Raw genomic sequence first — 21,937 nt, 5'->3', positions numbered from 1 at the left:
ATATATATATAAATGCCACGGTTCTGCTCTGGTCAATAAAGGATCCTTTGGAGATATGTAAGTGGTGGTCTTCCTTAAGGGGCCTCAAAGTAGTGGATATACTCTTATCTCAGGCCTTCCTCCAGTGAGTGGTGTTAGCTAGCCTCTTTTGGATCTTTAGACTTCCGGGGCCAAATTCCCATCTCTGGCTCAGGTAGTGCCAACACCAAGTTTTCCACCACCCAAATGAATCCCCCAGTCGGGAGCACAGGGCCCAAAGGAGGGAAAGTAGGTACGCCTTAAAAACAAGGGAGCGTGAGAAGTACTGAACCTGGGGCACTGGGAACTGAAGGGACTGGGGAGGGGGATGGCCAGGATTCTTGACAGCTACACAAACCACCCTTAAGCCCAGCAGTAGATTCTTCCATCTCTCCTCCTCCCTCTAGCCAGTGGAATCCTTTAGAACAGGACCTCCTCTCCGCCCAGCTTCTTGGGTATGGCTTCTGATGGGTACACGCGGAACACGTCGGGGCGGTATGGGCTCTATCTTTGCTACAGGGAAGAACATAAAATCTGGGTCCAGGGCAGACCTGGAGTGGAGGTAAAGGGAAGTGGTAATCCCGGGAGCCCGGAAGTCCCTGGAGACTGAGACCTCGTCTCCCCCCCACCCCCACTTGCGTGATAGGACCTACTAGGCCACATGACTCGGGCACTATTGCCTCCCCACGTGTAAGGGTACAGGGCCCCAAGATGGCTGCCAGGCCTCGAGGTCTGACTTTTGTATGTCACTTCCGTACCGGCGAGAACGGCGGGCCCTTCAGCCAATGGGGCCGCGGGGCGGGTCTTCACCATGACGAACATATAAATTGCCCAATGGCGGCTAGGTACCAGAGCCCCTACCCTCTAACGTCACGCTAAGTTGCTGAGCGCCGGCAGGCGGGGCCGAGGCGGCCAAGCCAATGCGATGGCTGGGGCGGGGCCGGGCGCTCTATAAGTTGTCGATAGGCGGGCCCTCCGCCCTAGTGTCTAAGGATCATGTCTGCGAGTCAGGATACCCGGTAAGAAAGCCATTTGGGAGAGGTTGTGGCTACTTACCCTGCCGCTATCTTCCTGAGGGCCCCGCCAGGGGGAGCTGAGGCCCACCGCCCTAGGCCTCCCGGGGTAGCGGGGGAAACCGAGCCGGGAAAAGCCGTCCGGGGGGACCTGAGAAGGAAAATCCGCGGCCGACGCTACCACCCAGGGCCTAGTCAGAGGGGGACAGGCTGGCTTTCGGGGCCTAGCGTACGAAGTTAGTCAAGGGGCCGCGGACCCGGAGTGGTACGATGCTCGAACCCTCGGCGGTGAGTGGTGAGACTAGGTAGCGACCTAGCATGGGAAAAAAAAGCGGCGCGGCTCTGCGTGGCCAGAGTCGGCCAATCCAGTTCTCTCACTGACGGGGGTAGAGCTCGCGTGCCCTTGCTGTTCCGGAGGATTCTGACGGTACCACTCGCTAAAGGCGGGGGTGCCGGGGTCCTCAAATCCAGTTGCTTCGCGGGTGAAATCTGGGTCGGGGGGAAGAAGAAACCAGCCATTCAGTGTGCTGGTTTTCTTGACGGCCAGGACTGAGCCTAACCCCGAGGAGCGGTCGAGTGAGGCGCCAGGAGCCCACCCGGCGCCGGGCGGGCGGGTCCATTTTGCCGCACAAGCCGGGCAATTGGCAAACTGCGGATGGGCAGGTCCACTTCGGGGGTGAGCGGCCTGAGGTATGGGAGGGCGGCGCCATTTCGCGACGGGGGCGGGCAGGGTGTGGATTGTTCCGTGGAGGGGGGAGACGCCGCCGGGTGGTCGAGGGAGCGAGCACATGGCTGCCTGAGGCTTTCCCCTCCCCCAGTCTGCTTCGCTTCTGAGTGTTGTGCAATCTCCCCTTTCGCTCGCTCGGCTGGGGCCTCATTGTGCGCGAGTCCGCCACCGCCCGCGGCCTCCCACATCCGGGCACCGCCAGCAGGGGGGGATCCGCTGGAGGGAGTGGGGGAGGGCGCGGGCGTAATGACGTGAGGGGAAGGGGATGTCCTACTCTCCAATCTGGTATGTGAAGGGCGGGACTTCCGGTGCGCTGATGCCGTGGTGGGAGGTGCACGCTTGGGCTTTGAGCAAGCCGGGCTCAGGACACGTGGACCCGGTGGCAAGCACCATATCCGGGCTCTGTCAGCACGGCGGTACACTTTCTAGCCTCTGGGTTTTCAAGGAGGGTTACCCCATCTTGTCGGGGGCGGCCTCGCCTGAGCTGCTTCTGGAATGGGACATAAACCTAACTCAAGTTTTCAAGCATTCCCGCTGAGTCGTCTGGGAACTGGTGGGAGTTGGGTCGGGGAATGAAGGCTGGTAATATGCAGGGCCGGTTGCTCGGAGAAAGATCCTCAACTGTTAGGATTTTTGACCTGGCTCCGGCAGGGGACAAAATGTATGCTTTAATCGACAGATCTAGAGACAGTGGCCCCGATGGAATGGAGCCCGAAGGCGTCATCGAGGTGAGACTGGACCCCTGCCATCACAGCTTTTCATTCATTTCTGAGAAAGGCAGTTCCTGGTTCCTACGGTGATCATTCAGTAACTTAAGTTTAAACTAAAAGCAGAACCAGAGAGTTGAGGCAAGTACTTAAGTCCCATTCCAAGGGAAGTCTGAGTCTTTATAGTGGCCTGCAGAAAGTCTTGTGTTCTAAGAGTATGCCATCCAAATTGGGTCTTCTCCTCCCTTTTTACAGTTGGCAAGTAGTTTCCTAGACCATCGAAGCCAGGTGGCTTCCCTGGAGGGAGGAGGGGTCGTGGACTCTGCGTTGTCAGTGCAGGCACGAGGTCTTATTTACTCTAGTGCTACCCCACCTTTCACTTACCAAGCTTTAATTTTTTCGATTGCTACAGAGTAACTGGAATGAGATTGTTGACAGCTTCGATGACATGAACCTCTCAGAGTCCCTGCTCCGAGGCATCTATGCCTATGGTTTTGAGAAGCCCTCTGCCATTCAGCAGCGAGCCATTCTTCCTTGTATCAAGGGTGAGAGTCCCAGAGCCGATGCTGGACCCCCTCCCTGACCTGAGTGGCACCTGGTTGGGGATGCTCATCTCATATCATCCAGGAACAAAGTGTCTCTTTGTTTATCCCAGCTTGGTTTTAGGTTCATGCCTGGTTCATGGACCCATGGGTTGCAGGGGCTTTAGAGGGGGACTTCCGCTCGATAAAGTAGTATTTTAGCGTGCTCATGCTTGTTTCTGTAGTCTTATCTGTAGGCCAACTTCCAGACCTGTTCCCATTTCATAACTATTGTTAAAAGAAAAAAGCAAACCCGTTGCCGTAGAGTCGATTTCAACTAATAGTGACCCTATGGGACAGAGTAGAATCGCCCCATACGGTTTCCAAGGAGTGCCTGGTGGATTTGAACTGCTGACCTTTGGTTAGCAGCCATAGCTCTTAACCACTACACCACCAAGGTTTCCAACTATTTTGTAGTAAGGTAAAAAATAGCAAAGCATTTAATGCTTAGCACATAGTTCCATTTATTGGTTGCTTGCTTTCATTAAACAGGTGCCAGGGCTTTGAATGTTCCATGATCTGTGTGCTGTCTACCACATTCAGTTGTCATTTGTCTAGGTTATGATGTGATTGCTCAAGCCCAATCTGGGACTGGGAAAACTGCCACTTTCGCCATATCAATTCTGCAGCAGATTGAATTGGATCTAAAGGCCACGCAGGCCTTGGTCCTGGCTCCCACTCGAGAACTGGCCCAGCAGGTGAGAGGATGGCTTTTTTGCCTTCGCGTGAAGGACTGATTTAGAAATGATTAGCATAATCCAGAATTCAAGAAAGGTGTGTTCCCAACCACCGCCCCATTGGAAGGAGAACTGAAGTGTAGGCTAGGTGGGGTGGGGGAAGACAAGGTGACCTAATTTCAGGAAAATGGGTTGTCAGGTTAATTACAAGCTCATTCTTACCCAAACACAAGTACCACTTCCTCCACCCATTTCCTGAGTCAGATGGGACAGCTGTTGGATGGAGTCTGGCTGGCAGAGCAAGTTTAGTGGCTGTTTCATGAACAAACCCCTGGCTATGGGCAAAGAGACACCTGATTGGTGGTGGTGCTCTTATATCAGTCAGGGGCAGAGCAGACTTGCAGTCCTTTGTTCATCCTAGCTTGATGCCTGGGTTGTGGCCAGAGCTGTTTCATGCCTAGGGCACATAAAATTCTAATGTTTAACTCTTAATTTCTGGGTAAAAATAATCAGAAAGTTCTAATAGAACTTTATCTTAGGGCCTTTATGTCTGCAAAGCATGCTTTTCAAGAGTGAATATGCCACCTAGCTGAGGTTCTGTTGCTGGGGTGCAGTGGAATGAAGATATATCATTTTAAGACTGGTTACTATGAAGTGTGATAAATGTATCACAGTTGGCTTTCAGAAAATTAATTTAGGGGTCCAACTATCCAGAGTAAAAAAGAAAAGTATGTTAAGAGTTTTTCTTTGAGAGGCACTATTGTTAATCTGTAATCAGACTGAGTTCAAACACGTCTCTGCCACTTTTCTGGCAGTATGATCTATAGCGGATTTAACCTGCTTCTGTTTCTCATTTATAAAATGTTTTAATAGTGTTTACTTCGGGGTTGTTGGGAGGAGTAAATGAGAAACACTCAAATCGGGCCTGGCACAGTTGCAGCTAATATATAAGCACTTATCTTTCTCTGGGTTCAGATACAGAAGGTGGTGATGGCATTAGGAGATTACATGGGTGCCTCCTGCCATGCCTGCATTGGGGGCACCAATGTACGTGCTGAAGTGCAGAAGCTACAGATGGAGGCTCCCCATATCATCGTGGGTACCCCGGGCCGTGTGTTTGATATGCTTAATCGAAGATACCTTTGTGAGTACCTTCTCCAGGTTTTCCAGTCCCCAAGGTCACTTCCCCCTTAGTGCATGCTTTCCAAGTCTTTTCAACTTAAGCCACGGTTCCATTCCTGAGGGTGCTAGTTTTCCTTTCTCTGCAAGAGCTGCTCTGTGATGAACCCCATGCGTGTCATCTGAGCCTGGCATCCCTGTTCTCAGCCCAGGTAGTGTTCTACTTCCCAGGGCTGTTGTCTGACCTGGTAGGGGTCAAGGCAAAGGATCAATCGTAGCATTCTGAGAGCAGACCACCTGTCCTGTCTGTCCTCTTTTCTTGTTGTTTTATCAGGAGATGGTATTTTTAACATAAGTATTACTTGTTTCCTATAGCTCCCAAATACATCAAAATGTTTGTACTGGATGAAGCTGATGAAATGTTAAGCCGTGGATTCAAGGACCAGATCTACGATATATTCCAAAAGCTCAACAGCAATACTCAGGTGAGAAAGACATTTACAGAGACTTGCTTGTGTAGCTGATAATTCCTATATAGATAATAATGCAGTTAGAGTAAAAGCGAGTGCAAAAGGAACGATAAAGAATTCCGGAGTCTGACTTAAAGTTGTTATGTGCGCTGACTTCTGTTTTATATGTGACTAGGGAAGGGGGAAGGAGCGCCAGTGGCACAGTGGTTAAGCACTTGCCTGCTAGTTGAAAGGTGTTGGCAGTTTGAACCTACCACCCACTCTGCAGGAGAAAAGACCTGGTGATCTGCTGTTGTAAAGATTCCAGTCTAGGAAATGTATGGAGCAGTTTTGCTCTGTTCTATAGAATTGCCAGCTTGGAATCTGCTTGACAGCACAAGACAGGGAAGAGGAGGCAGGTGTTACATACTGTCTGCCAACCCCAAAGATGATCTTTTTTCCAATAGGTAGTTTTGCTGTCAGCTACAATGCCTTCTGATGTGCTTGAAGTGACCAAGAAGTTCATGAGGGACCCCATTCGTATTCTCGTCAAGAAGGAAGAATTGACCCTGGAGGGTATCCGCCAATTCTACATCAATGTGGAACGTGAGGTGGGGCCTAGTACAGGAGGCGGGCCTGGTAATAAGTTGTTGGGTATAGCCCCTGACTGATTTTCTCTCCCCCCGCCCCCCAGGAGTGGAAGCTGGACACACTGTGTGATTTGTACGAAACCTTGACCATCACGCAGGCAGTCATCTTCATTAACACCCGGAGGAAGGTTGATTGGCTCACTGAGAAGATGCACGCCCGAGACTTTACTGTCTCCGCCATGGTGAGTTTTTCTTGCCGTGTCCCAGCTACCAGCCAGATGTTGGCAAATCTGTTTCTTTTAGCTTCTGTACGCGTGTATCTGTCTGTCCCAGGGTCCCACTTAAAGCCAGTCTTCCCAAAACCCATGTGCCTACCTGCTACATCCTTCTGTTTCCTATTCTAGCATGGAGATATGGACCAAAAGGAAAGAGACGTGATCATGAGGGAGTTCCGTTCTGGTTCTAGCAGAGTACTGATTACCACTGACCTACTGGTGAGTAGAGGGAAATTTGGAGAAGACTGGGAAGAAGGGAAAATCCAAGGTGATTCCCTCTCCAAGGGGCCAGCTAGTGCCTCTCTCAGGAAAGTAGCAACTTGGAATAAAATCTGGCATGCCCAAGGTCTTCCGGGGAGAAGGGGATGTCTTTCCTTTTGCCTTCTTTGGCTGCCTACATAGATACCAAAGTTCCTTCTAACTGGATTGTCCTTTTTTCATCCATCTGCTGAGGTTGTTCTCTTTCTTGATTTAGGCCAGAGGCATTGATGTGCAGCAGGTTTCTTTAGTCATCAACTATGACCTTCCCACCAACAGGGAAAACTATATCCACAGGTAAGTGTGGATTTGGATACTTAACCTCTTATCTGCCCAATCTCTGACCTGAAGCTTCTGATTTTGCCCACTCCCTTTCCCACTCATCCTGAGGTGTTTTCGTTGACTTCCAGAATTGGTCGTGGCGGACGTTTTGGCCGAAAGGGTGTGGCTATTAACATGGTGACAGAAGAAGACAAGAGGACTCTTCGAGACATTGAGACCTTCTACAACACCTCAATTGAGGAGATGCCCCTCAATGTTGCTGACCTCATATGAGAGGGCTTTGTCCTGCTACCTTGCCTTGGCCAGGGTCCAGTCCTGGGGGGTGCTGAGGAAGAGCAGGAGGGGGGAGGGAAGGGAGCCAAGGGATGGACATCTTGTCATTTTTTTTTTTTTTTCCTTTTGAATAAATGTCACTTTTTGAGGCAAAAGAAGGAACCGTGAACATTTTAGACACCCTTTTCTTTGGGGTAGGCTCTTGCCCCAGGCGCCGTCTCTTCTCCCAAAAAACACTAATCCATTTCCCGAACCTAGTCACCTCCAGACCCCAGAGGCTCTCCCCACCTGAGCCAAATTCCTCTGAAAATGATTCAATGGGTTATGTCATTCAACCCCAGTTGCTGGACCAAATCTAGAGGGATAATCCTTTAGTGAGGTGGCCCAGGGTTTTGTTCCTAGGTGGGGGGAGCAGGGGAGAGAAAAATGGTAGCCATTTTTACATTGTTTTGTATAGTATTTATTGATTCAGGAAACACACAAAATTCTGAATAAAATGACTTGGAAACTGCCTGTTTGGGCTTCTCATTTCTTACCTCTCCTTCCCTTTCCCACCTGCTACTGGGTACATCTCAGTTCTCCCTTTCACCAGATACTTTTTAGTGTGTTACTTTGTTACCACCTGAGGTGCCCAGATTAATACAGGGCCATTTTTTTCAGTCCTGAGAAAATGGTAATGTTAGCTTAACAACGTGACCCTTACAGTAAGGGGTTGGTTGAGTACTATCACAAGTGAAGTAATTACTTCTAAGGAAGTGATTGAGAATAATCAGTTTAAAGAGGAAAAGAGTGGTTCTACTATATCCAGGGCTTTGAACTGGTTCATTTCAGTTTAAGCTGCTGCTGAGAATTTGCAGTTCTAGTAATTTCCTAGCTAATGCTGCTGGTTCAGGGCCAATTTTAAGAACTAGTAGAGCATTGGTTCTCAAAATTTATTTTACAATACAAATCACTTGGGGATTCTGATGGTTAAGATTGTGTGTCAACTTGGCTGAGCCATGATTCTCAGTGTTTATATGTGATCGCTCCCATGATTGAGTCTGCTGTGAGTAGCTCATCAGTTGAAAAGGGAGTTTCCTAGGGGGCGTGGCATGCATCTGAATATAAAAAGACATTCTGGCTTTTTGCTCTCTGGATCCTGCGGCTGCCTCCTGTTCGTCTGACCTCCGGTTCTTGGGACTGGAGCTATCAGCTTATCTGCCAATCTTGGGACCTTCACAGTCTGTGAGCAAGATTCCTGCTCTTGGGCTTGCCAATCTTGGGTTCGACAGTCCCTGCAGCCACATGAATCGGGAGAAGCCTTGTGGTCTTTCCTGCCAGTCTTGGGATTGGTTGATACTTGTAACCTGTGAGCAAGAGCCATGCTTTCCGACCTGCCAATCTTGGGTTCACCAGCCCTTATGGCTACGTGAGTCCGGAGAAGCCTCTGTCCTAATCCACAGAGTTGGGACGTTCCAGCCTGTACAATCGTGTGAGCTGTTCCTTTGATATAAATCTATATGTTTGTACGCTTTACTGCAAAGCATACAAATATATATGTACACCTAAGACACGAATCTTGTTAAAATGTAGATTCTGATTCAGTATATCTGGGGTGGAAATGCAAAATCTCAGCAGGGTTTTGAATTGCAACCCCTATTGGCAATACTTCATGAGAGGGCTACTGTTTCTCAACTGTATGATTCTGTACTGCTTGTCCTCTTCACAACTGCTGATCAAGTTTTTCTAAGGTAGACGAATTGGTCTCTAAGGACAAACCGCCCCAAAGCTTTCTCCATCTTATACTGTACCCGTGTGATATTTTTGACTTTGCCCTGATACACCTCCCATTTTTGAAGGCAGGGCCAATCCTGTAACTTAATGACAAAAACTTAATGACTAAGAGATTGGTGGCTGGAGCTGAGGTGCCTGAGTCAAGCTGGGGGTTGGTATTTTCTCAGTTACAGGAAGTAAGACTTTCATTTCCTCCTTTTCCCAAACAAGTAGACGGAATAGGGTTGATTGAGCAAACGACTAGTACTGGCAGAGGCTAGTTAGACTTTCGGACTTTGGGTGAGGCGATTCTGCCATGAGGCTGGCTGTGTTTTTCTCTGGGGCCTTGCTGGGGCTACTAGCAGGTAAGAAAGAGGTGACTGAAGGGAGGGAGCCCCTGGGAAGGCATCTGCCTATGGGTTGCTAACCAGCTTCTCCCCTCTCTGCCGAAAGCCAAAGGCGCAGGGAATGACTGTCCTCATAAAAAATCAGCCACTCTGCTGCCATCCTTCACGGTGACCCCTACAGCTACAGAAAGCACAACAAGCTCTGGAACAACCAGCCACAGAACTACGAAGAGCCACGAAACCACCAGTCACAGAACTACTACCACAAACACCACCAGCCACAGACCCACAACTGTCACTCACAATCCTGCCACCACCACCAGTCATGGAAATGCCACAGTTCATCCAACAAGTAACAGCACTGCTACCAGCCCAGGAATCACCACTTCCCCTGAGCCGGGACCACCTCCACCCTCTCCAGGGCCTACCCCAGGCTCCAAGGAAGCTATAGGAGACTACATGTGGCATAATGGTTCCCAGCCCTGTGTCCGGCTCCAAGCCCAGATTCAGATTCACGTCCTCTACCCAACCCAGGATGGAGGAGAGGTAAAGCTAGAATATGGTGGGGGATGTGAAGGGAAGGAGGCAAGTCCTGCTTTGGTTCAAAGGGGAGGAGGAAGAGTAGAGAAAGGGACAAATACAGGGTAGGAATGAGGGAATAGGGAACCGTGGGCGGCACAGCCTTATAGTCTCATGACACTAATCATTTAACTTCTGCAGATGTGGGGCGTCTCTGTACTGAACCCCAACAAAACCAAGGTCCAGGGAAGTTGTGAGGGTGCCCATCCTCATCTGCTTCTCTCATTCCCCTATGGACAGCTCCGCTTTGGCTTCAAGCAGGTACAGCTCTATGACTCCACCCTCATCCCCACTCTGACCCTCCAAGCACCCATCCCTACCAACTCCTTGCTGTGCTCTTTACTATGTGGACATGGATGCCACTTCGTGCTGCTGCCCTGAGCCTTCCTATTCCCCTCCCCAGGACCCAATACAGAGTGTTGTCTACATGAACTACATGGCTGTGGAGTACAATGTATCCTTCCCCAAGGCAACACGTGAGTAACCCTGCTTCCCTTTCTCACTACTTGCATGAGATGGCTGGGCTCCTGAGGGACCTAAGCTGGGGGATAGGGAGGGGGATCTGGATCTGACCCTCACCCTTTCAGAGTGGACATTCTCGGCTCAGAATTCATCCCTTCGAGATCTCCAAGCCCCCCTGGGCCAGAGCTTCAGCTGCAGAAATGCAAGCATCACTCTTTCACCAACTTTCCACCTTGACCTGCTCTTCCTGAAACTACAGGCTGCTCAGCTGCCCTCCACAGGGGTCTTTGGGCCAAGTAAGACCTACTATTTCCTTCCTAGAACTCTCTTGTTGCACTGAAAGCACCTCTCCACACCCATAAGCCAGTTATCTCCATTCCTATACCCCCAAATTTCCCTCTCTCAGACTCATCATGGCTATAGGGCATTTGCCTTCCCCTCTGCTACAGCAGGCTCTGCCCTTTCAGTCCTTTTACTTACTGCTCTGAGTCACCTTGGTAAGCTCCTCACCAGTCTCAGGCACACCCTGTCCAGTTCCCTACCTCCCACCACCCCCCACATTCCTCTCTCCCACCTCTTTATCCCAGACACCACCATTATAATGCTTACTTGCCTTGTCTTTCTGCTAGGTTTCTCCTGCCCCAGTGACCGGTCCATCTTACTGCCTCTCATCATCGGGCTGGTCCTCCTCGGCCTCCTCACTCTGGTGCTTGTTGCCTTCTGCATCGTCCGGAGACCCCCATCCACTTACCAGCCCCTCTGAGCATCTCCCCCAACCTTTGCGTTTCCTCACCATGCAGCTGACTCAAAGACAAAGTCATCTTCCTTCCCTGTCTTGAGCAAAAATAGAGATAATGCAACCAGGAGGAGTCCGGGAGTTTTATTAAATATGACAAATTTCCCTTCCCCACCCCCAGTAGGAGAGTAGTAAAACCTACTCAAATTTTTGTCCTTGGTTTCCCTTGTCCTGCCAGGATTAAAAGCCATGAGTTTCTTTTCACATCTTTCTGTGCCTTCCACGGTTGAGTCTCAGGAAGCCAGGATCTGCTGGTGAGGAGGGATGAAAATGTCAGTGTGTGACCAAATGCCCTCATGGGTTTGGCACCACTGGTGTTGAATCTCCCACACCTCCCCACTTCCTTCCTCTTCTGGGGCCACTGGTTGCTCCAGTTCACCCCACCAATCCAGTGGAGCCAGCCATGTACGCAACCTCCTTCCAGACTCATATACGGCAAAGGGTGCAGCAGGCAGCAAGAAGCGTAGGTGGGAAGGGCACAGCTGTCATTTCTTTTCCAAAGGTAGCACCAGTAGCTCCTGTGCCACCAGAATGTTCTGTCCATTGTGTCCAGGGTTAACTGAACAGTCTGACTAAACCACTGCTGCCCCTGGGATGCTCCTATCCCACCCACCTGCAAAAGGTTTCATCAACCACAGGAGCAAGGGATACTCTGATCTCCATACGCACTCTTAACCTAGGTGCTCCTGGGAACTGCATGCCCTCAGCTTGAGCCACCCAATGAGTCAGTCCGATGCTCCCTGTACCTGGGGAAAGTAGGATGGCACTCTTAGGCAGTTTGTGTCCAGGTCCATTCTAGAAAGGGCGTCCCGGACTGCCACAGTCCTACACCACCAGTGAATGCCAGTAAGTTGGCTGTGGAGTCATCACTGGGAGCCAGGATGGGGATGTTCAGTCCAGCCAGCTGTGGGAGCCTCATGAGGCTACAGAAAACAGCCACTAGGGCCAAGCGGTCTCCACGTGGTGGGGGCCACACCACCGCCCCGCAAACATCCGTAAGACCTTGCAGACTGCGGAACGGAGACACCAAAGTAGGGACTGACAGCATCAAACACGCTGTAGGCACCCAGCTGCCACAGCGTGATGGCTAGGCATACCTCCACCGCGATGGCACTCCGCGCGTCGGTGTCCCAGAGCTGGACTGCGGGGCGCAGCGCTTCCGCCAGGCGCCCTTCCCCCAGCGGGGCTGAGCCACCACTGAACTCCGCTGAAGTCCTTCCTCTGCAGCGGTCCCAAAAAGCACAGGAGCGCGCCTTGGCCTACAGGCGGCGCCCTCGGGCCAATGGGGTGGGAGCCGAAACAGGTCCCTGCCTGGACTTAACGGATGCTGCCAGCCCTGGACGTGGGGTAGTGATTCAGGGACTGGGCCTGCAGGACGGTGGGGGGGCCTTGGGAGGGCCCTCCCCAGAAGCTAGGCTCGCCTGCCCCCTCTCATCCTCTGCACCATTGTCCTGGACCCCGTAGTTGCTGGTACACCCATAATCCAAGGCCTGGGTGAACCAGAGAAGGAAGAAGCGTTGGGCCCTGCGCACAGTTTGGCATCTATGGAGGGCTTCCCGGCGCAGACTGTCTGGAGACGCCGAGACGCCGAGAGAACAGGAGACAGAGAGCTACAGCGCCCCCATCCAACGCCATTTTGGAGACTCCTGTTCCTTCTCTCTCAACTTCGAAGAATATAAAGTTGGCTGGGAGAAGACAAGATGGCGCCGAGCAGGAGGAACAGGGAAAGGCAGGAAGGATGTTTTGCTTCGGAAATGGAAGCATAAACAAAGGCACGAAAGGTGTAACTGCGCAGGCGTACAGCTTAGGCACGCTTTAAAATTCGAACAGCAAGGTGCGTCCATAACAAGGTCTCTCTATGAGACCTATTCTACACTACCGAAGGCAGGTGGTGTAAGAAACAGCGGCGAACGGATGGCAGTCCAGCTCAGTCGCGGGAAAAAGAGTAAAGAGGCGTGCCCAGAGCGCGCATGCGCAGAGTAAGTCAATGGCGTTCTGGAGCGACTGGCGGAAGCAACCTTTGCAATATGGCGGCCGAGATGGATGAGCCGCTGAAACGAGTTCTGGTTCCGATTCTTCTACCTGAGAAATGCTACGACCAACTTTTCGTCCAGTGGGACTTGCTTCACGGTGAGTTCTGCTCAGCATCAGATCCAAGTTCTGCTCGAGAGACCTTGGACCATAAGTGGGGGAATGACTAGGGATCAACTGACGGCTGCGGCTGCTGCCACGCCGTACTGGGCGGAAGTCACTTCCGAGAGGGGCGGAAGTATCTCGGGCTCCACAGAGGGAGGACGCCATAATTGAGCAGGAGGAGGAGTCATCAGATGCAAGTGGTTGTTTTGCGAAGCTTATGCTGCTTTTTGGTGTTCAGCGACAATGAAAGACGAAAAGACTCATTTTACAAAACAAACTAAAAATCTGATCAAATCATTTCAACCGTTGATAAATCGCTAAACTTTCAGGAGCAAGATTAGATTTAATTTCAAACATTTGAGGAGACCATGGTTTCAGGGAACAGTTAGCTCAGTTGGCATAACAGTTTATAAAGAAAATGTTCTACATTCTACTTTAGTGAGTAGCGTCTGGGGTCTTAACAGCTTGTGAGTGGCCATCTAAGATACTCCACTAGTCTCACCCTTCTGGAGCAAGGGAAAATGAAGAAAACAAGATACAAGGAAAAGATTAGTCCAAAGGACTAATAAACCACAAGTACCACAGTCTCCACCAGACTGAGTCCAGCCCAGCTAGATGGTGCCTGGCTACCGCCACTGACTGCTCTGACAGGGATCACAATAGAGGGTTACAGACAGAGCTGGAGAAAAATGTAGAACAAAATTCTAACTCCCCCAAAGAAAAAAAAAAAACATACTGGCTTGACAGAGACTGGAGAAATCCCGAGAGTATGGTCCCCGGACACCCTTTCAGCTCAGTACTGAAAGTCACTCCTTAGGTTCACCCTTCAAGCCGAAGGTTAGACAGGCCCATAAAACAAAACGAGACTAATGGGGCACACCAGCCCAGGGGCAAGGACTAGAAGGCAGGAGGAGACAGGAAAGTTGGTAATAGGGAACCCAAGGTCAAGAAGGGGAGAGTGTTGACGTGGAATTGGTAACCAGTGTCACAAAACAATATGTGTACTAATTGTTAATGAGAAACTTGTTTGTTCTGTAAACCTTCATCTAAAGTATAATTTAAAAAAAAAATTACTTTAAAATTCTCTTTTGTTTATTGTAGTTTAAATGAAGTTTATATTTCAAGTTAGTCTCCCATACAAAAATTTATACGTACATTGTTATGTGACCCTAATTGCTCTCCCGATACTGTGACAACACACTCCTCCTTTCCACCCCTGATTCCCCATGTCCGTTCAGCCAGCCCCTAGCCCTCACTGCCTTCCCATCTCACCTCCAGACGGAAGCTGCCTGTTTAGTCTCTTGTATCTACTTGAGCTAAGAAGCACACTCCTCACGAGTATCACTTTATGTCCCACAGTCCAGTCCAATCTTTGTCTGAAGAGTTGGCCTCAGAAATTGTTTTAGTTCTGAGCTGATAGAGAATCCGGGGGCCATGCTTTCTGGGGTTCATCCAGTCTCGTTCAGACCATTAAGTCTGGTCTTCTTACTAAAATTGGAGTTCTACACCCCACCTTTCTCCTGCTCCATCAGGGACTCTGTTGTGTTCCCTGTCAGGGTGGTCATTAGTGGTAGCTGGGCACCATCTAGTTCTTCTGGTCTCAGGCTGATGAAGTCTCTGGTTTATGTGGCCCTTTCCGTCTCTTGGGCTAATACTTTCCTTGGGTCTTTGGTGTTCTTCATTCTCCTTTACTCCAGGTGATTGGCACCAATTGATCCATCTTAGATGGCCGCTGGCAAGCTTTTAAGACCCCTGACGCCACTCACCAAAGTAGGATGCAGACCATTTTCTTAATAAGCTTTGTTATGCCAGTTGACCTAGATGTCCCCTGAAAGCATGGTCCCCAGACTCCTACCCCTGCTACTCTGTCCCTCAAAGTGTTTGATTGTATTCAGGAAATAGTTTTTGGTTTAGTCCAGTTGTGCTGCTTCCCCTGTAGTGTGTGCTGTCTTTCCCTTCATCTAAGATAACTCTTCACTACTATCTAGTTAGTAAATAACCCTCACCCTCCTTCCCCACCCTCGTAACTATCAGCGAATGTTTTCTTCTGAGTTTAAACCTTTTCTTGAGTTCTTATAATAGTGGTCTTGTACAATATTTGTCCTTCTGTGACTGACCTAAATTCAGTCAGCATAATGCCCTCCAGATTCCTCCATGTTATGTTTCACAGCTTCATCGTTGTTCTTTATTGTTGCATAGTATTCCATTGTGTGGATATACCATAATTTGTTTATCCATTCGTCCCTTGATGGGCACCTAGGTTGTTTCTGTCTTGTTGCTATTGTGAACAGTACTGCAGTGAACATGAGTGTGCATGTATCTGTTCGTGTGACAGCTCTTATTTCTCTAGGATGTATTCCAAGGAGCAGGATAGCTAGATCGTATGGTACTTCTATTTCTAGCTTTTTAAGGAAGTGCCAAATCGATATCCAAAGTGGTTGTACCATTTTACATTCCCACCAACAGTGTATGAGTGTTCCAGTCTCTCCACAGCCTCTCCAGCATTTATTATTCCGTGTTTTTTGGATTAATGCTAAAAAAAAAAAAATTAATTTAACAACCAAAAAAAAGTTTGATGAATCAAGCCTTAAACAGCAATGCCAAAGTCTTCGGCTATTCTGATCGCTTTACTTTAAACCTCTACATTTGCTCATGATCTAATTTTGGAATAGCCTACCTTTCTTCCTCTTTCTATCTGGGAGGTACCTTAACAGGAAGGCCCACTTCAAACATCAGCCCCTGTAGGAAGCCTTTCCAATCTGTCCTTGTCACTTCATGGTGCCTCCCCTATGCTTGGGGGACACTTTAGCTGCATTTATGGCCCGTGAGAGTCTGACTTCCACTGGGTCAAGCTCCTTGGGAGGAAGGCTTCAGAACTGGAAGTATGGGGCATGGAAACGTAGGGTTAAGTCCCTGAGTATGGGCCTGGGACAGTCCTAGGTCTCTGATGATGGAGGCTGGGGTTTAGGAATGAAGGATACAGAGACCTGTCCTTGAGGAAGAGAAGACATGTGACAAGGACCAACTAGTTGCTCAGCGAAGGGAAATAAAGGAGGGCTCTTGGGAGATGTACATGCCAAGGTGGCACTGGCACAAACTGGACTTGACTACTAATCTAAAGGTTAGAAGTTTGCACCCACCTAGCAGTGCTGCAAAAGAAAGTCCTGGCGATCTGCTTCCATAAAGATTACAGCCAAGAAAACCCTACGAAGCAGTTCTGCTCTAACACATGGGGTCACCATGAGCCAGAATCCACTTGATGGCAATGGGCTTGTTTTTTTTCCCTTGGGAATTGCTCAGCTTTATACAAAGAAGCAATGGAAGGCTTAGAAGTCAGGCCAAGGAGTTTAGATATTATTCTATAGGCAATGGAGGATCAGGTGGGAGGGAAAGCATGGTAAAAACTGTTGTGAATGTGAGATGATTTGGAGCACAAGGATCAGGCCTTTTTCCCTGCCCCAAGACAACCCAAAGCCTCCTTGTGCGGGTGTGTCAGGCCTCAGGGAAGGGCAGCCACCCATAGGAGTACTAAGATCTGTACCCCTGGGCTGCCTCCTCAAAGCCTGGAGGCCTACTCCCTGTTTACCTCTTTTTCTTTTCAGTCCCCTGCCTCAAGATTCTCCTCAGCAAAGGCCTGGGGCTAGGCATTGTGGCTGGGTCACTTCTGGGTATGTATCTTATCTTCCTTTCCTGCTGTTGGGATGGGGCAGGGGTGCTGAGAGGCCATAAACTGGGTGGGTCATTTAAGTGGAAATGGGATTTGCGTGCTCCCCAATCAGTTGTGTAGTTGTGTTGGGCTCCCAAGGATGGAAGCACCTCAACCCTTCCCTTCCCATCCTTTCCCCAGTGAAGCTGCCCCAGGTGTTTAAAATCCTGGGAGCCAAGAGTGCTGAAGGGCTGAGTCTTCAGTCGGTAATGCTGGAACTAGTGGCCTTGACTGGGACCATGGTCTACAGCATCACCAACAACTTCCCCTTCAGGTGAGGGGCCCACCCTCTGTCCCCAAGGGTAAATGCCCACAACTCTAGCAGGGGTAGGGTGAGGGAGATAAAAGGGCTGGAAAACTTAAGCCCTTCTGGAAATTCAGTCATTGGGAGTTCCTTCCTATGGAGGCTGAGAGGAGGTCAGCATCCCAAGAACGCCCAGGATGCAGAGTGAGTCAGTTAGAGGTGGGGGCTGCTGAGGAACCAGAAGGGCTGTGGAGGACAACGGAGTCAGAGAATTGTCCCCAGATGGATGAGGTATGGAGGCTCTTCCTGACCCTTTCCAGGCCCAACTTTCCCCCAACTCTTGACTCTGCAGCTCTTGGGGTGAAGCCCTGTTCCTGATGCTCCAGACCATCACCATCTGTTTCCTGGTCCTGCACTACAGAGGACAGACTGTGAAAGGTGCTGAGTATTTACGTGAGAGAGTAGGCTGCGGCTCTCAGGAGCCCTGCTGGGAACCCAAGCCTGGGGAGACTGAGAGCTGGAATGGAGGACTTTGAGAGGTTGATGAGGACTCCTTGTCTCTCTGGCCCCCAGGTGTTGCTCTCCTAGCCTGCTACACCCTGGTCCTGCTGGTACTGCTCTCACCGCTGACACCCCTGGCTGTGATCACCCTACTCCAGGCCTCCAATGTGCCTGCTGTGTTGGTGGGGAGGGTGAGCAGTGGGGGCAAGGGGAAGGATGAGGGGCTGGCTGAGGGGCATGAGCAATGAGAATGTGGAAATTCAGACAAGGAAACCAAGGGTCTCAATTCCACCCCTAGCTGCTCCAGGCAGCCACCAACTACCACAACGGGCACACAGGCCAACTCTCAGCCATCACAGTCTTTCTGCTGTTTGGGGGCTCTCTGGCCCGGATCTTCACCTCCATTCAGGTGAGTGTACCCTTTTCCTCTAGAGGGCACTAAAACCTCATCTTATCCCAGCTAAGGCTGCCTCCTCTATGGAACCTTTGTCCTCAGGGGAACCCTTCTTGGGGTATGCTGAAGGGTGACCTTAGCTCTGTCCTTTACACCTAGGAAACCGGAGACCCCCTCATGGCTGGAACCTTTGTGATCTCCTCCCTCTGCAACGGCCTCATCGCAGCCCAGCTCCTCTACTACTGGAATGCAAAGGTTCCCCACAAGCAGAAAAAGGAACAGTAGGGATGAGTCCATTCCATATTCCCATTCATCCACCCAGCCTCAGGCCCTCCCCTCCAATCTGAGCCAGGTCTGCTGGTGTGGTTTTTAAGCACCCCCTTACCCCCCAGCGCGCACGCACACACGCACACACTGCAACTTCTTGAGCCAGGATTTGTTTTTAATGGGAACATATAGTTGGTGGATCCAGATCCTTAGAAAGGAGAGGCTGGGGGTCAAGTTTTTCAAGCTGACATTTTGACAGTTATTGAGTGCTGCTCCGAGTGCTGTGCGTGTACTGTTAACCCATTTAATCATTTGGCTGAGATTCCCCCGCTTAGCAGCAATTCCCAGCTTCTTGCCTCTTCTGGACAAATGTCTTACCCTGCCCTCCCACCTCTCCCCTTCCCTTCTGACCCCAGAGGACAGAGCCTAGACAGTGGAAGGGACTAGGGGCTTGCAGCTGCCTCCCTCCCCCATCCTGGCTGTCTCCTGGACCCCAGTTGCTGGGCAGGAGAAGGGGGGACAGAGGATGACTAAGGCAGAGCCTCAGGGAGGGGTGAGGAAGTTCCTGCTCTGGCAGGTCCAGGCGGAAGGGAGTGGAGATGGCACTGGTTCCTGCTGCAGTGAGGGGTGCAAGATGGAATAAAGACTGAGACATGATTTAATCATAGAAAATTGAGTTCTTCCTATAAAAAAATAGAACTATAAGTGTTGTGTCGTTCCCCTGGCTTTGGGAGAATGCAGCCTGCCTCTGAACTGTGTGGTCCAACACAGGAAAAGTTTGCAGCTCAGGAGTGGGAGTGGTTCTGGGTGGAAAAGGAGGGTGAAGCCCTTCCTGGGTGGTCCATGTCCACCAGGGTTAGAGGTGGGTTAGGGGAGGGCTGTAGGCAGTGGGAGAGCCTGGGGGTCTGTAGGAGCGATAGGGGTTGAACAGCTCACCCTGGAGCATGGTGCCACTCTGAGGGAGGGAGCACGCTGAGGGGGCCTCAAGTTTGCAGTGGGAAGAGCTGAAAAGAGAGAAACAGAGGGTTAGAGGGTAGGGTCCCCAACAACATGTGGGGTCTTGCACCACGTGGAGCTCCACACCAGTTCTGGGCAGACAGAGGTAAAGCTTGCCACCGCCCACCTGGCTGTCACTCTGGATACAGTCAGGTATAGAACCAGACACTGGGACACTTCAGAGAGGCAAGCCTGTGCAGCCTTGTTGGGGCACGCTGGAGCGGCTTCTGTGTTGTGCGGCTGTTTTCCTTTTGGGACAGGAGATCGGGAAAGGGCAGAGTTGGGCTTGGCCTCTCCTTGCCCTGGAGGCTGGGAGAGGATGCCAGGTCACACTCGGGCCATCGCAGGGAGGGAACAGGGCATCCAGATAACTAGAACATAGTCACATCCCGAGGTCTGTCCTCGGCCCCTAAGGGGCCGTCACCTCCAGGCTGAGATAGAAATGGCCTCTAGGAAGACTCTAGGAGCCATCGGAACTCTCCCACAACGCCCTTCACGGGGCACTGCGGGCGGGGGACATGGTGTCTGTCAGTCCTCAGCTGCAGCCCTCTGCCCCCAGACAGCCCAGCGTGGCCTCTGCTTTGGGTGGGCTCAGGGCCCCTGCCAGACAGGCCTTCTGGCATCGCCCCCCAACCCAGGCGCCAGGAGGGAACGCAAGTTCCTCCTCCCTCACCCCACATCCCCAGCCCACACACCTGTAGCTGCCGGGTAGGTAGGCTGTCGAATAGTTGGGGGGCTGGTACCCAAAGCCTCTGGTCCCTTGGGTGGCCGCATAGACCGGCCCGCCGCCAGCCAGGCCGCCGCCTCCCTGGCTGAAGTGGGGCGGCCTGGCGGTTGGGCTCTTGGTCTTGCGCCGGGGCCGGTACTTGTAGTCGGGGTAGTCGCGCAGGTGCCGGGCCCGGAGCCGCTTAGCCTCTTCCACGTAGGGCCGCTTCTCGTCCTCGCCTAGCAGCTTCCACTGTGCGCCCAGGCGCTTGGAGATCTCCGAGTTGTGCATCTTTGGGTTCTGTTGCGCCATCTGGCGGCGCTGGGCGGAGCTCCACACCATGAACGCGTTCATGGGCCGCTTCACTTTCTCCAAGGGAAGCCTGGCGGCGACCACTGGGCTGCCCGCACCTTCCGGCTCCTGAGACCCCAAAGACAGGGAGGAAGGCGCCATGGGAGCAGAAGGTTCCAGGCTCCAGGCCTGGTCCTGTGAGGAAGCCGGTAGCGACATGGGGGGCTAGGGGAAACCTTAAGAGGGCGTACTGAACGCCCTCCCCTCCAAAGTGAACCGTTGATCCCAAAATCCAGTATCCTGATTAATAAAAGCGTCTTCCTAGTCTGAAGTTATCACGGAGAAATTCGTGTCTTTAAAAAGTCCCCAAGTCCAGAGTCCTTAAAATGGAGACCCTGCTCCCAGCGAAGCGACACACTGAAGAGTTGGTCTTGCTGAGTCTGGTACCCCGAGCTGGAGGCTGTGCTTTTCTTACCCTCCACCTCTCGGGTCTCCCAGTTCACAGTCCCTCTCCTGCTCGTTGCTGGCGACCCGGCCTTCCTTCAGTGAGGCCTCTCTTGGTCTGGAGTTCCTGCAGCTGTGGGCGATGCAGCCCAGGAGCCACAACCCTCTCAGGACTCAACAGTCTGGCTGGCAAACCAGCCCCAGGAACAGCTTTTAAAGAGACTCCTCCCTAGTCCCTCCCAGAAGACCGCACCTTCTTAAGGGCGCCAACATTGCCCCCTCCCCTAGGCAACCCCAGGTGTCCTGTTTTTCCCAGTCCCCAACACTTGTCCTCAGGGTACCACGCCTCTCCCCACCCAACACCTAGATGTCAAGCCTTCCAGCACTGGTCTGGTCGCTAGGAATGTCTTCTCCTCCTTACCCATTGCCGTGGATTCCAACTCATAGCGATCCTACAGGGCAGAGAACTGCCCCACATGGTTTCCAAGGCTTGTAATCTTTATGGAAGCAGACTGCCGTATCCTCCTCCCACAGAGCGGCTGGCAGACAGACCTTCACGGCTAGCAGCTGAGTGTTTAACCACTGCACCACCAGGGCTCCTTCCTCCCTTCTTAAGCATTGGCAATTTAAAAAATTTCTTCCCACAATGAACTGGGAAACATCAACCACCTCCTCCAACCCCTTTTGTGCCTATGGCTCCTCAAACCAGCCCCCCACCCCCCAACCTGCCCCAGAGGCTAGAATGTCAGGCAGAGGGAGGTAGGCCACTTTTGTTTCCTGAGTCATCCCAGCAGGCACCTGGGAAGTGATTCAACCCCTCTCTACAGGTGAGAAAACTCAAGCCTTCCTGGCTCCAGCTCCTAGACCTAGGTTTCTCCACCACCAGGGCATCCAATTATGGCCAAGTTTCTATCTCCAAACCTTGGGAGTCTGGAGGCAGAGCTAGGAACCCCAGGGCAACTCCTAAGAGCTGAAAGGTAGATGATGTGAATGCTGGAGGAAAAAGCCAGAATCCAGGGAACTAGTAAGGAATGAGGGCTGGATGCCTGGCTAGGGGTTGTTGTGAGGGAACCCTGCTCCCACTCTGCCCAAGGCCCAGCCCAAGCCCCAGGCCTCAAGTAATCGGATTAAGCAGCCTGCCTTGGCTCTCACTCTTAGCAGGAACAGTTCCAGCTCTGAGCGGCCCTACCTCGCCCATGCAGTGACTCAGGGTACAGGAGCGGCCCCACTTGGGGAGAGGCACAAGCCACCTTCCTCTGGACCAAGAGGGTGCCTGGGCCTGGGGAATTCAGGAATGTCAGGAACTCCCAGAAGACAGACCATCTTTGGGACACCAGGAAATAAGGA

At 51.5% G+C, this 21,937-nt stretch overlaps 4 protein-coding genes and 4 non-coding genes across 10 annotated transcripts; 7 read left to right on the top strand and 1 right to left on the bottom strand.

Moving 5' to 3' along the window:
• Positions 1 to 882: 882 nt before the first annotated feature.
• EIF4A1 (eukaryotic translation initiation factor 4A1) lies at positions 883 to 7,482 on the top strand. Of its 3 annotated transcripts, none has more exons than XM_004376029.1 (11): positions 883 to 1,037; positions 2,438 to 2,486; positions 2,878 to 3,010; positions 3,605 to 3,744; positions 4,699 to 4,867; positions 5,218 to 5,327; positions 5,759 to 5,902; positions 5,986 to 6,123; positions 6,286 to 6,375; positions 6,632 to 6,711; positions 6,825 to 7,482. In XM_004376029.1, exons 1-11 carry the CDS (start codon positions 1,015 to 1,017, stop codon positions 6,967 to 6,969), a joined length of 1,221 nt encoding a protein of 406 aa, XP_004376086.1. In that variant the 5' UTR covers positions 883 to 1,014; the 3' UTR covers positions 6,970 to 7,482. The 3 variants fall into 3 exon arrangements, with proteins under 3 accessions (XP_004376086.1, XP_012410944.1, XP_023586871.1); XM_012555490.2 differs by lacking the exon at positions 883 to 1,037 and adding an exon at positions 1,672 to 1,721 and having other exon boundaries at positions 6,825 to 7,481; XM_023731103.1 differs by lacking the exon at positions 883 to 1,037 and having other exon boundaries at positions 2,195 to 2,486; positions 6,825 to 7,481.
• On the top strand, positions 3,035 to 3,158 carry LOC111820515 (small nucleolar RNA SNORA48). The gene has a single exon (XR_002824068.1). It is a non-coding gene; the product is annotated as a small nucleolar RNA SNORA48 (small nucleolar RNA).
• LOC111820514 (small nucleolar RNA SNORA48) lies at positions 4,050 to 4,193 on the top strand. The gene has a single exon (XR_002824067.1). It is a non-coding gene; the product is annotated as a small nucleolar RNA SNORA48 (small nucleolar RNA).
• LOC111820521 (small nucleolar RNA SNORD10) lies at positions 4,997 to 5,132 on the top strand. The gene has a single exon (XR_002824074.1). It is a non-coding gene; the product is annotated as a small nucleolar RNA SNORD10 (small nucleolar RNA).
• Positions 6,418 to 6,558, top strand: LOC111820525 (small nucleolar RNA SNORA67). Its single transcript, XR_002824078.1, has one exon. It is a non-coding gene; the product is annotated as a small nucleolar RNA SNORA67 (small nucleolar RNA).
• An 871-nt stretch (positions 7,483 to 8,353) lies between the features above and the next one.
• On the top strand, positions 8,354 to 11,139 carry CD68 (CD68 molecule). Its single transcript, XM_004376027.2, has 6 exons — positions 8,354 to 9,086; positions 9,175 to 9,614; positions 9,789 to 9,908; positions 10,051 to 10,123; positions 10,235 to 10,405; positions 10,739 to 11,139. The coding sequence occupies exons 1-6, from the start codon at positions 9,038 to 9,040 to the stop codon at positions 10,870 to 10,872; spliced, it is 987 nt and encodes a 328-aa protein (XP_004376084.1). The 5' UTR covers positions 8,354 to 9,037; the 3' UTR covers positions 10,873 to 11,139.
• Positions 11,140 to 12,010: 871 nt separating this feature from the next.
• MPDU1 (mannose-P-dolichol utilization defect 1) lies at positions 12,011 to 18,796 on the top strand. The gene is made up of 7 exons (XM_004376026.3): positions 12,011 to 13,035; positions 16,644 to 16,709; positions 16,889 to 17,021; positions 17,344 to 17,429; positions 17,565 to 17,683; positions 17,791 to 17,901; positions 18,046 to 18,796. Exons 1-7 carry the CDS (start codon positions 12,876 to 12,878, stop codon positions 18,169 to 18,171), a joined length of 801 nt encoding a protein of 266 aa, XP_004376083.2. The 5' UTR covers positions 12,011 to 12,875; the 3' UTR covers positions 18,172 to 18,796.
• An 11-nt stretch (positions 18,797 to 18,807) lies between these two features.
• On the bottom strand, positions 18,808 to 20,365 carry SOX15 (SRY-box transcription factor 15). The gene is made up of 2 exons (XM_004376213.2): positions 19,845 to 20,365; positions 18,808 to 19,157 (listed from the first exon to the last, which is right to left on the bottom strand). The coding sequence occupies exons 1-2, from the start codon at positions 20,363 to 20,365 to the stop codon at positions 19,010 to 19,012; spliced, it is 669 nt and encodes a 222-aa protein (XP_004376270.1). The 3' UTR covers positions 18,808 to 19,009.
• Between the last annotated feature and the right edge of the window lie 1,572 nt (positions 20,366 to 21,937).

This window comes from Trichechus manatus, unplaced genomic scaffold (genome assembly GCF_000243295.1).
Source record: "Trichechus manatus latirostris isolate Lorelei unplaced genomic scaffold, TriManLat1.0 scaffold00040, whole genome shotgun sequence".
Taxonomy (NCBI): domain Eukaryota; kingdom Metazoa; phylum Chordata; class Mammalia; order Sirenia; family Trichechidae; genus Trichechus; species Trichechus manatus.
The sequence above is the reverse complement of the archived record's forward strand: the minus strand, read 5'-3'. Positions and strand labels throughout refer to the sequence as shown.

Coding starts and splice junctions, on each gene's coding strand:
- CD68 (XM_004376027.2), top strand. CDS start 9,038: ATGAGGCTGGCTGTGTTTTTCTCTGGGGCCTTGCTGGGGCTACTAGCA. Junction 9,087..9,174: donor CTTGCTGGGGCTACTAGCAG/GTAAGAAAGAGG, acceptor CTCTGCCGAAAG/CCAAAGGCGCAGGGAATGAC. Junction 10,124..10,234: donor ATCCTTCCCCAAGGCAACAC/GTGAGTAACCCT, acceptor TCACCCTTTCAG/AGTGGACATTCTCGGCTCAG.
- MPDU1 (XM_004376026.3), top strand. CDS start 12,876: ATGCGCAGAGTAAGTCAATGGCGTTCTGGAGCGACTGGCGGAAGCAAC. Junction 17,430..17,564: donor CAGAGGACAGACTGTGAAAG/GTGCTGAGTATT, acceptor TCTGGCCCCCAG/GTGTTGCTCTCCTAGCCTGC. Junction 17,902..18,045: donor GGATCTTCACCTCCATTCAG/GTGAGTGTACCC, acceptor CTTTACACCTAG/GAAACCGGAGACCCCCTCAT.
- EIF4A1 (XM_023731103.1), top strand. CDS start 2,331: ATGAAGGCTGGTAATATGCAGGGCCGGTTGCTCGGAGAAAGATCCTCA. Junction 4,868..5,217: donor GCTTAATCGAAGATACCTTT/GTGAGTACCTTC, acceptor TGTTTCCTATAG/CTCCCAAATACATCAAAATG. Junction 6,376..6,631: donor TGATTACCACTGACCTACTG/GTGAGTAGAGGG, acceptor TTCTTGATTTAG/GCCAGAGGCATTGATGTGCA.
- SOX15 (XM_004376213.2), bottom strand. CDS start 20,365: ATGTCGCTACCGGCTTCCTCACAGGACCAGGCCTGGAGCCTGGAACCT. Junction 19,158..19,844: donor TACCTACCCGGCAGCTACAG/GTGTGTGGGCTG, acceptor CTCTCTTTTCAG/CTCTTCCCACTGCAAACTTG.